Source organism: Oreochromis niloticus, linkage group LG2, assembly GCF_001858045.2.
Source record: "Oreochromis niloticus isolate F11D_XX linkage group LG2, O_niloticus_UMD_NMBU, whole genome shotgun sequence".
Classification (NCBI taxonomy): domain Eukaryota; kingdom Metazoa; phylum Chordata; class Actinopteri; order Cichliformes; family Cichlidae; genus Oreochromis; species Oreochromis niloticus.
Window position 1 is genome coordinate 20,443,552 of NC_031966.2, and position 12,703 is coordinate 20,456,254.

At 40.0% G+C, this 12,703-nt stretch overlaps 1 protein-coding gene across 9 annotated transcripts in view; it reads right to left on the reverse strand.

Annotated features, from left to right (window-relative positions):
* Positions 1–12,703, reverse strand: part of mbnl3 (muscleblind-like splicing regulator 3) — a 36,643-nt gene that overhangs the window by 7,088 nt on the left and 16,852 nt on the right. For 4 of the 9 annotated variants that reach the window (XM_019365168.2, XM_019365169.2, XM_019365171.2 and 1 more), the window contains 4 exons: positions 11,270–11,434; positions 10,640–10,843; positions 10,307–10,546; positions 7,600–7,846 (listed from right to left, as the gene is read on the reverse strand). In XM_019365168.2, coding sequence (XP_019220713.1) covers positions 7,600–7,846; positions 10,307–10,546; positions 10,640–10,843; positions 11,270–11,434 — 856 coding nt within the window. Of the gene's footprint in view, positions 1–2,231; positions 2,327–7,599; positions 7,847–10,306; positions 10,547–10,639; positions 10,844–11,269; positions 11,435–12,703 lie in introns of all 9 variants that reach the window. The other 5 variants (XM_019365172.2, XM_019365173.2, XM_005467497.4 and 2 more) reach the window with 3 other exon arrangements.

Here is a 12,703-nt window from a genome sequence, read left to right on the forward strand (position 1 = left end):
TTGGTGGTGATGTTTCAATGCCTAGTCGACTAGTTATGCACTCATCCATAGTAGCAGCAGGTTAGTTCAAAATCATCTCCTGGTATGATGCTGGTAAACCGAAAGAATGCAAATTTAGTTCATTTCAGGTAAATTCCATTAAAGCTGCATAGTAGAGTCAAGCCACATGTGATTTCATCTTAAATGTGAAACATTTTTCCTGCTGGTTTTGACAATCAAAATCCCCATCATGTTTCATAAAAATCAAAGCAAGCAGATTTCTGTTTCAGCTGTAAGTAGCAAACAAAAAGCAGCAAACACCACCAGTCAAAGGATTTTATAGCGCTCTCATTTCTATACATATTAAGGGCAATTACATTGTGTAATATCTCAGTGCACTCTGAGCAAATAATTTATGGAGATTACGAGCAGCCATGTGCACTTGTGGTCTTTCTAGAAGCAAATCGCAGTATTCGTAATTACTACATTCATTTTTTTAAGTCTCTGTAATGGTTAATACTTCAGTTTGTGCAAGCTCTTCAATCAAAGTGATGTTTTTATTGCTAAAATACAAAATTTACTGCTTTACAAAAAAGCAGAAAGAATTAGTAAAGCACATTATTATTATTTTTTGATTGAGATGGTAAATTACAGCTATTTACTAGTTTTGGTGGTTGAATGCTATCTAATGCTTGATTAAGTGTGCTGGCTCAAATTTGGGAATAAAAACGTGAATTCAGTTTGTTGTTTGCCAAATAAATAAAAACATAATTTTTAGTTTTAACCAAGTTTTTGACAGATTTCTAAAATATTTGTGCTTTTTTTTGGTGTTTTGACAGGTGGTCTAACAAATTTGTGAAGCACTGTGGCCACTTTCAGCTGTTTCCTTATTCATAAGAGGTCACCACAGCAGGTAGCTTTAATTTGGCAGATTTTCTACTCTGGATACCCTTCCTGTTGCAACCCCAAAAGGATCTGGATCTCCTCCTGGGATCAAACCGGGACTCCTTCACTTGTTAGGTGGGCTCTGGGCTTTAATTTCAGTGATCACTGGGAGATAAAAGAAAACACACATAAAGAATGAAGAGGCAAATTTGATAAAAACTGCTTAAAATTTTGTGCCGAAATTAAGTTTTAACAAGCATTTTTCATCTTGTTGTGTTGTTGATCACATATCTCTTGTAACGTCTGTGTTGTACCGGTCTTCCCACAGTGGCGCACACATCGATGCACTTACGGGTTGACCTGTCTGGTTAAACGAAGTTTAAATCTCTGTCCAGTTTGTTTCTTCAGATATTTCAGGCCTCTGTACTGCTGTGGGATAAACTGCAGACCAAGATTGCTTCAACCCTGTATTATATTTGATACGCAAGTTTTTGTGAGTTTTTGAGATGTCTACATCATCAGTGTTATTTTATTCCCTCTCAAAAAAAATGTTTTAAGCAATAAAACATACCACATATAGCAAATTGATATTTATTTTCTTTTTTAATTTGTCAGAAGGTTCAATAAATGCTCCAGTTTCAAAAAGAATAAAACATTTCTGGCCATTATTTCACAGTTCAGGCTTTTCAGGGCTAACGATGCATCAGAGGGTGTAGATTGTTCCCGTACAGACCAAGGGTTTCTAGTATCCGAGAAAAGTTGGGACACTTACGGGTGCATTCATTAACTTACAGAGCTGCAGGAAAACTGTAGTTCAACCAGTTTTCTTAAACTTAGACTTGATTTTAAAAGATTGACGCATTTTTTCCCCTTTTCTGTGATGAGCTAAAGCTTTTTTTTTTCTTTTCCTTTTTCCTTTGCTGGTGACCTGCTGACCTTTGTACCATTCAAGTTTACTACAAATTTAAATAACGAGGGTGCCCTAAATCATTTGACTGGTAAGTTGTATCCAAGCAAATTAAGTAACTGTTTGGCTGCAAACATTTATTTTTATATGATATATATATATTTTTTTTAACAGAGATGAGAGCTGGCATGCTTTAATGCCAGACCACATACTGCACACAGTAACGACTGAGACAGGCATGATGTGATTCAACACCAAACAAAGACACTCAGATGAAAACAGTTGTCTATTTCAAGATTCCTCTCAAAACGAGTTGTTTTCATTTGCTCGCATCATAAGAAACAGGAACGTGAGGAGAGATGAAATGTGAAGATAACACGTGACACTACAGGCAGACAGTGAACAGGACTCAGATCCTACAGAGCTAAAATCAAAAGAGGACTGAAATGAAAGAGCAAACCTGATTCGAGGCGGCAGATTCAGCGAAAGGAACATTGGTGACTGGGGTCGAGGCCGACGAAACAGTGGAGGTGGTGGCACCGTGCATCATGGGAACTTTTATTCGGGCGAGTCAGACGAAAGACAGAGGACGAGGATATGGGCGGGGAGGAGGGAAGGGGCAGGGAGGGGAAGGGAGGGGAGGGGAGGGGAGGGGGAACAGGAATGATATGGTTACCATGGCAAAATGTGTAGGATCAAAAGTCATGGCACAAGTCAAGTGATATTGCCAGGATGAATTTGAACAAGTACCAGGACACATGCAAACAAAATCAGAGATAAAAGGGAAAAAAAATACATATTTAAATAGCCGACAGGATACAAAATAAAAAAAAAATTAATTGCTCACCAACAAAATGGCAGTTAAACAAACAAAGCAATACACAGTCATACAATCTAATCAGACTGGAGTATCTGATAATTGTATTGAATGGACGGAGAATGTGTATGGAGAGAGCAAATGATCCATAAGAAATACTTTTATTCTTTTCAATTACAATGTAAGAGAAATCCGGAGAATTTAGTGATTTAATGGCAATCATATTTTATCGTTGCTCTGAAGTCCTGAGCTGAAGGTGCTAAAGACTTAAAGTTATGGTCCATTTTTATCCTCATTTGATTCGCTTTTTATTATTATTATTATTATTATTATTACTAACTAAACAAAAGGCACTGGAACAAATCAAAGTTTAGTTGACTACTTGTGGAAACCAGCAAGTCTGAAAACAGCACACATGCTGTCTAAGATGGATAATACTATTAAGATTCTAAACTGGTGTGTGTCAGATCAACCAAACTCACATATATGAACATAAGACTGAAATATGTACACAAAACATGCACTGTGCTATTGTCCGTCATCATACACAGCATAGCTGTGGCTCTGCAGCAACATTAAAAAGCATCTCTCACACCCAGAGGTGATAAGGTCATCATCTCACTGCTCCACAGAAACATATAGTTGATTCATACCTTGGACGTGGTGGAGCTTTTCAGCCTAAACAAGAACTGAATTTGTCACATTTAATCTAATATCTTGCTTTTAATTGTACTTTTATCAATGTAACTTTAAAAGGGGGTTTATATTGATTTTGTATTGTTTCCGGCATGATTAGTTACTTGATTGTTGTGTTTTCCTTGACCTGTCACCCTGGACAGGATGTGCACTTCTGTAATCTATGGCAGGATGCTGGACACTGACAACATCCACTTGTGGATTCATTATACAATAGATCGGCACTGTGACACTCAAGCTGGTGTTTTCACCCCAGCTCCTTAATTACAGCTCTACTGAGGACTGTGAGGATGTATACACTGTGATTAATGTCGTCATACATGAAGAGTAGGGACACCAAACACTGTTATTGCTTTTATGTTGTATTTGTACATTTAGCAAGTAGGAACGATATAATGAAATTATGTTTTTTGGTTGCATTATGAGAAATGTAGAGTTGTAGTCAGAAGTTTTCATACACTCATCATGGGCATGAACGTTGTGGTAATTTTGGGCTGGTAGTTTCTCTTTGCTCACTCACTGGACTGCCCAACACAGAGCAACACCTTCAGGCTTGACTGAAATTTGCAGCTGCTTGTTGATGACTGCTAAAAGCATTTGGTTGAGGTTGAATCTGTTAAGGTATATTTAACCAAGAATTAGCGGGTTTGTCATGTATATATAACTGAGAGTGTATGTTTACCTGTGCGGATTAGAGAAAATCCCCAATAAATTCAAACTTGTGCAACAAATTCTCGTTTTTTAAAGCCATTAAAGATGTATGCTGTGGAGGTTGAAATTTGACCCTTTTTAATTCATTCCATTTTCCTCCGCTTCCCTGACCTTGGCACTACAACATTTTTATGACATTTAAGCATTGTTAAAAAGGGCATCAAATCAATCTGATATCCAAAAGCCAAAATCTCGATATTTTTACTGCATGTAAAGAACCCCCCCACCCCCACCCCACCCCCCAGCTCATTCTGAGGGGATCGTGTGGAAGGCACTGATTAATTTTTCATGTAACCATACCCATGTATTGACCCATATATTGCACTAAAGTGAGACTACCTCTTCTGCTTAAATTTTTTACATTTTCAAGTGAGGTAAGCAAAAGCACAAACAAAGTTCCCCACCGTTATAGAAATGCAGTCTGCTTTAGGCTGGAGACTAAAGTGGACAAAATTCAGCAAAAAAACCCCAAAAAACAAAACCAGAGAGGGACTCGGACCATCCTGAAAATGTATTTTACTGTAATTTATAACAGCAAAGAAACATGAAAATATTTTGCTTCTTTTTTTCTTTTATGTCAAAATTATGCTCCAAACGTATTAAATTTACGTCCTAATATCAGCATGTAGCGCTGGGGAATGTAATAATGAAGTTAGGAAACACACACACACACACACACACACACACACACACACACACACACACACACAGATGTATGCATGACTAAACATCTTCAGCAAACCTTTTGTGATTCTAATCTACCAGATTTTCAGTTCAGATAAACGGACCGAGTGAATCGTGTGTCTGTGCTTCTCATCACTGTTGGTAGCTCATCCCTAAACTATCTGAATAAAAACCCTGCATCAGTCTGCTGCTGTTCCACTGTTATGTAATCCTGAACAGCATTGACCTCACACATCGTCTAATCCTCCATGGTTAAACTACAATATTCTAATATTTCCAACATCAGTTTAGTGAACATTTGTTTCGTGCATTTAAAAGAAAATCTGTAAAACCTTCCTCTAAACCAGCTTGCACACTTCAGCCCTGAAGTGAGCTTCTGGAAGCTCTAAGGAGGGTGGTGCAGGTGGGGTCCTTGTGTGGTGAGCCAAAAAGAGGTCCCTTAATCTGTGAGTACAGACACTGACAGGAAGCTGATGAGGTTTTTTTCCACTCCCTGCTTTCCCAGCAGTCTGAGCTACCAGAGCTGGCACAGTTCATGTAAATCCAAATGCTTAAATGATTAAACACTTGCACTTAAGACTTGTTTGTTAAACTGGATGGAGAAAATCAGTGTTTGACTTCAGCAACTGAGAATAGTCGGTTCTCATTTTCAGGTCATCCAGTAGTTTGGTTTTGATTAAATAACGCATAGTCCATGTACTATGCTACAAATAGAAAGTCATCGTCCATGTAACACTTCCAGGTTTAGGTCTGTCTGCTTTTGAAATTTCATTCCCCTAAAGGACAACTTTTTCACATAAAACACAAGACGCATGAACTTGAATCCCTGCTAATCAATTCAACTGCACCTGTATGAACTACACAATTTATAATTGGTAACCCTAACACACCAATCCTATGGTTGGTCACATTTTGTACAAACATGTGCATAAAACAAGAAACAGATGACAGCAAAAGTTAAGGCAAAGAAGAAGAGAGAGCAGACAAAGGCGTGTCCACAGGTTTAGGTTAGAGCAGGCAGCACAAGCAAGCAACATGGAGTTAGTGCACAATGTGTACCGTCACACAAAGACACACTGATGCAAGCTGCTGATAAAGTGAAAGTGCAAACACCCATCGCTTTCAGCTAAAGCAGAGACAGGACCTTAAATCTCTAAATGCTGTAGAGAAGAAAATGGCATTCAAGTATCGAGGAATTAAAAACTGCATGCCAAGTGTGTATGTGCACATGTACTCTCCCTCGAGCACACAGTAAGTGCAGTATGTGGGTGTTTTGGCTCATCGATAATTCATGCCTGACAGCCTTCAAGCCTCTCACTAACCATTGTTTCTTTACATTCCCCATCATGTTTTTTCAGGGTTTATACCTCACCAGTTCATGTCAACACACATGTACAAAGGTTTTCATATCAAACCGTGATGTTTTATCTCTTATAATGTCAACTTTATCTTTTCCCTGAGATGTAGCATATTTGAAATTATACTCGTCTGCTGACTCTTGCTCAGGTTAAAAGAGTCTTAAACCCTTGCAGCTAATAATCAGTGCAGCAGAATTACCGCATACTGATCATCTAAGGTCTGAACTACAAAGCAAGTTCAACACACCCAGGATATATTTTTCTTATCTGTTTCTGGACACTCATCCTTTGTGAAGCAACTTTTATGTTAACCTGTTTCTAGGTCAAAACTGTGGAACTTTTCTTGTCATCCATTGGTCAAAATGTTGGGTTATTACCTCAAAGATTTGATGTCATAATTCAAAATATTGAGTTATTTTCTCAAGTTGTAAGCTAAGTTGAAATGTTGAGATTAATAACCCCATATTTTGAGTCAAGGATGCGATTTGTTTTATTTTTTCAGTGGTGAAAAAATACAAAACCCAGAAGTTGGTCAAACTTCTAGGTACTGTTATGCTTCTCTGTTTAATTGGTGATGGTAGCTTTGTCGACTCAGTTTAATTGTAATTAAAAAACTTTATTTTTGTGCTAAATTTGCTTCCTTGTTTCCAGATACTTTTATTGTTACTTCCCCGGATTCGCCCCAGACTTCCTGGGGAACGTAACAATCAGCAGTCAGGCTCAAAGTGGTTATCAACTCCACAAGTAAACCCGAGGTTTCCTCAATCTGTCTAGGAGCAGGTTCACATGAAAGAGGCGATGTTGGCAGCATCTGACCAATCACAAACATGACAGCAGAACAGCTGATTTTACAAAGGGAGACAAAGCTACAAAAGACTGGAAAAATGCTACAAATAGAAAATTTAACTGACTTATCAGTATCACAGCTCAATCATTAAGGTTCAATAGGATCTGACATCAGAAATGGCTTTAAAACTGCTTGCTAGATAAAAATGAGCATTAACGTTGCTCTTAAGGATCTATATTTCTCTAAAGCACAGCCTCCTCCTATCTGGACATCAGTCCACCTGTTTTTCCAGGACTGATGATGTCATTTTCCTGAGAATTGGTTAGTGATTCAGCGGTTGTTTCCTATGTGCAGGTTAGGTTTGCAGCTTTAGCTGCCATAGTGACTAACGAGCCACCTTTGTGACTGAAAACTCAGAGGTAAACCTGAAGTTACCTCACTAAAATCCTAATCCTGCTTCGTGGTTTAGGCCTTTAATGTGTTTGTCTCTGTAAGCTGTGTTCTGTGACTCTGTGGCCTCATCACAAGCCAAGCAAGAGTAAATCCGAATCAAGCAACACAACAGACAGTGGAACAGAAGAGAAGCGCTACACAGCACAGATGCCCTGAACAGACACAGCATGCATACGGTTTGCACTGCACCAGCAACTCCTTCCATCCTACAGTCCTCCACCTTTGTGTTTGTGTGCACAGACCACTTCTTGGACTCAAGGTTTGAGGGTTTATAAATACAAGGGACCTTCCACTGGTGTTGCTAATGTTTCCAGAGACTCACCAGTGGGGATAAAGGCTGGTTGCTGGAGCTGCATGTTAGCCAGGGCTTGCTGGTAGTGGAACATGCTGGGATTGAAGACGGTGGCAGCAGCTCCGTTGCTCTTCTCTAAGACGGGCCTCTTTGGTAGCGGCTGCACGGCCCCTGGAGGCAGACCCTGGCCATGAAGAGAAGCATATGAATGAAAGCAGTGGTTATCTTTCAGCACAGGCTCCTGCAGGTAGTGATGGGTGTACAGAAAACACTCTCCCTAGAACAAAAAAACAAAAGTAAATTAATCTGGTGTCATCTCAGGGTGAATACAAGCTTTACCGTCCTACATGGATGCTTTTTACCACCACAAGAGGGCAATGCAGTATCTAAGATTAGCAGAAGTGATGTAAGGACAGCCCAGAGGTCAAGCCAAGAGCAAAATGGGGTTTCTATCATTTCATCTTCTAATGGGGCCGGTGCTGAACCATCAAACTGCTGTGGAAGATAACCAGGATATATGGGTATAAAACCTTATACCCATATATAAGGCCATTAATGTGGGATGAGGCTGAAGCAGGAGCATGTTTGAATGGCCCCTCCTGATCTACAGAAGTAACACAGCAGCAATCCCCTTCTTTACTGAAGAAGCTAAAACCAAAACCAAATCACCTGGAAATGATCTTTCTAAGTCCTTTCACTTTTATGATTTGTATCTTCTTTCAGTAACTATAGATTACTCACATTGATGGCATTAGTCATTACAGGCAGCTTCAATCAAAGTAGTGAATGATATGATATGCATCGTATGGATAGCAGAAGCAGTTAATGTGCTAAAAAACAAATCGTTTAGACTACATTATCCTATCTGAAGCAGGACATTATGATCTTACATTGTATCATTGAACAATATAGAAGTACAGGAAAGGAAAATCTGCTGCTGTTAATACAGCCTGGACTTGACGTGACATGAATTGTCCTGTTTTTTACTGCAACTTGCAAACTAATTTCAGTGATAAGTGTTTTGTGTGTGGAGCACATATGCTGTCAGGAATCTTTGGCAGGGAAGCTTTAAAAGAAGCAGCAACTGTTGTATTCAAATAATCTTCAAGAACCTGATAAACTGAAAATTGTAGCTTCAGGAACACAAATCAAGAGAATAACATAGAATTAAAAACTATTTTGTGAACTGCTTTTAAACAGCAGATACAGTTAGGTCCATAATTTGTAGTTTTGCCTTCTATAAACAGCCACAGTGGATTTTAAATCAAAAAATCGAGATGTGATTGAAGATCAGACACCATCCATCCATTCTATACCGCTTATCCGGGTTCACGTCACAGGGTAGGAGTCTAAACAGACAAACCTGGACTTCCATCACTCCAGGCAACACTTCCAGCTCATCCAGGGGGACACTAAGTCTTTCCCAAGCCAGCCGAGATATGTAATCTCTCCAGCGGGTCCTCGATCTGCCCCAAGCCTCCTTCTGGTAGGACATTAAATCATTCAAAAGGAGGCATCCTAGTCAGATACCCAAACCCCCTCAACTGACTCCTTTCGAGGTGGAGGAGCAACACTTCTACTCTGAGATCATCTCGAATGACTCAGCTCTTTATCTCTAAAGGAGAGCTCAGTCACCCTTCAAAAGGAAACTCATTTCCAACACTTGAATCTCTGACCTCATTTGTCCGGTCCCTACCCAGAGCTCGTGACCACAGGTGATCACAGGTGAGGGTAGGAACATAGACTGACCAGTAAATCCACAGCTACGTTTTTATGCTCAGTTCTCTCTTGACCACAACAGATTGGTACCAATCCAGCCCAGTCATTGCCAGGTGAGGCCCGTTTCCTTGTGCCTTCATAAAAAAACTTCACTTTAAATTTAAATATGAGGCCCAAAGAGACGTAAAAAAACCCTGGAAAAATCGACAATCTGATCCATTTTTAAAAAGAAGGAATACAGTGGCCAGCTCAGCAACAGTAAATGATGACAGAATTATTTCCATGATTAAGAAAAACAGCTTCCCAACATTTAACCAAGTCATGAACTTGCTCGGAAAGATAGAAGTATCACTGTCAAGGTGTACAATCAAGAGAATGTAAAAACAGAATGTTTACAATAGGTGCAAACCACTGGTTACACTAAAGAACAATAAGGTCAAAAAAAGTCTGCAAAGTTCTAGGAGTTTTATTTTGTGGGGGGAATAGATAAAGCTGCCAGGAGCAGAGGTAGTGAATGTGGATGAGTTTAAATACCTGGGGTCAACCATCCCAAGCAACAAACACTGCACAAAAGATGTGAAGAAGAGAGCGCAGGCGGAGTGGAGTGGGTGGAGATGAGTGTCAGGGTGATTTGTGGCAGCAACAGTGAAAGGAAGGTTTACGAGATGGTAGTGAGACCGGATATGATGGTTGGTTTGGAGACAATGGCACTGACAAAAAGATAGGAGGCCAACATGGAGGTGGCAAAGCTGGAATTCCCAAAGAGTTAATGCCAATTTTTTGTAAAACCCCTAGAAATAAAAGCTGAAAGTCCAAACTTCAATTACATCTTGATTAAACCCAACAGTGTTATTAAACAGAGCAACAAAACAAAAACTGTATCCCTGTCCAACAAATTATGGATTTAGCTGTATGGTGGAGGTGGGCTCGCTTTACAGTTGGCCTACACGCATGTTTCTCTTCTGAAAAACATGAGAATATTTTCATGTTTATTTTTACAGTGTCGAGAACGACTCACCAAGCCTGAGGACGGGGTGTTTTGACTGGCTTGGTGCTGTGCAGCCTTGATTCTGGCCTGCAGGTGAGCTGGAGGGTGGAAGTACTTGCACTTGTCTCGGCTGCAGCGGCCTTTAATGTAGTCCATGCAGACAATGACCGAGTTCTCGTTGCAGTCCACCATGCCTGCCTCCAGGGGGTGAGCGTAGCGGCAGTCGTTCTCGCCTCGCGTGCAGTTCCCGCGCTGGAATTCTCTGCAAACCTGGCAGGGCAGCCGGGAGCACCGATCAACATTCACCTTTCATCGTTCTTCGGCCAAACATAGAAACACAACAACTGCACTCAGGCTGCATACCTCCAGCTTGTCTGTGCGCACATGTTTTTGTGCGGAGGTGCCATTTCCCATGGCTGCCAGACCGGTAGGACTCCCGGGGACGAGCAGGGGAGTGCTGGGCAGCAGCTCAGGCATCAAACCCATCGCTGGGCCCATGTGGCTCAGATATGGACTGAATGCCATGCTGGGACTCGTTGCCAGAGAGGGCGTCACTGGGAATGTTGTCTGAAAGAAAGAGAACAAGAAAAAGACAATTTATGGCAGAGCTTTCAATAGCGTTGGGAGGCTTGAAGTGCTTGACTGCCAGCACTGCTTTTTACAGGAATAAGAACAATGCAGCTGCCTAAATAACTTCTACAACCATGAAAAAAAGCTGAGCAGGCAGAATACATAAAAGACTTTCAATGTCACTTGAGATTCTGCAAATTTCTCCTTGTACAGTAAGAAACTTTGGCTTTCAAAGACTTTTTAAAAACAAAAATGATCTTTTTATTCCCTATTTTATGTTTGTAAGAGGATAAAAATAACCAGCATCAACAGAGTGAATTATTATTCTACTACTTGTTGTCTGTTTGGTGCACATCTTGCACACAGCACGGTGTTTTGATGAGTGCATTACTGTAGAGTCATAGTTTAGGATGGGCTGCTCACTATGGGCTGCAGTTGTGTTCCAGGCAGCATGAACTGCATCTGCTGAGCCAACATGGCTGCTGCGGCCTTCTGCTGGATCAGGTTGTTCCTCCCGTTGATTTCCAGCTGGGTTTTCAGGTGTGGAGGTGGGTGTAGGTATTTACAGTTCTCGCGTGTGCAACGCCCCTGACGAGGAGAGCGGAGACAGGAAGGATGAGCAAAGAAGCTTTAAGCAGACAACAAAAACTCACTGCCACCCAAAAATAATTAAATAAATAAAAATCACCTCTTATCAAAGCAACCGATTCAAGGTTAGCAGAGGACTCATCCATATAATCAAGTGCAATTTGTTACACTAAACATCAAGGATCTAGTGTGCTTTCAGAGGAGTCCTAATGACTATGGCTTATTAAATTTGGTGAATAAAGTACTAATGAAGCCCCAGAAGAGCTTCTGCTGCATCATTCATGAGAAATATGCAACCGCTTTGTAAAAGAGTTCTGACGATAGAAGAACATTCAAAGGTGTTTTTTTTTTAAATTTCTCAGGATATAATCATTTCATTTTGTCATGAAGTCATTTTTGAGGCAATGTGAAATGACAGGTGTTGCATTTGAGCCAGCTTTGGATTTTTCCACAGCAGAAAAATAAACCAAAGTGACAAGCGATAAAGCTGGAGGCTGACAACATATGCTTAACTCTCACCGTCCTCTATGATAGAGTCAGTATTTCCATCGGGAAGATATCAGCTCAAAAATAAAATAAAATAACCTATTTTTCAAAATGAGGGTAAAACATTGCAGTGTATGAGTGCGTAAAGCAGTCTTTACTGGAAAAAATAAACTTACAAGTCAAATTTGTACATTTTAGCATAGCAGAGGGGAGGCGATATAAGTCCCTCAGGGGCTGCGCCAGGAAGGGTATCCGGTGTAAAAATCTGCCAAATCAAACATGTGGAGATACCCGCTGTGGCGAGCTCTTGTGACAAGGAAGCAGCCGAAAGTAGCTTTAATATAACAGATGAACTGAATACAGAATGGCAGCCAAAAAAAAGCTGCTCTGGAAAGAATCATGACTCATTGGCCTACAATTCATACATCCAAACTAGTTTTATAAAGTATAGTTGGGAACCAGTCCTTACTAATTATTAATTTCTGTTTGTGATTTTTCTTTTCTTTCTAATAATATATATTAAAAAATTTTTAAAAAGGAAAAACAAAGAAAAAAGATACATTTTAGACACAATAATCTACTGAACACAGAGACACATCCATCAGCTCGTGAGCTTATCTAATAAGCCTCGGTATTTGTAACTGATTTCTTATTTTTATTTGTAATTATAAAACTTCATTTATCACATCCAGACTTGCTTATACAACCACATCTAGCAACCATCGGTTGATCTGATTTTCTTGATTTCTAGCCTTGGTTAAAAAAACTGCTGCAACATCTGCT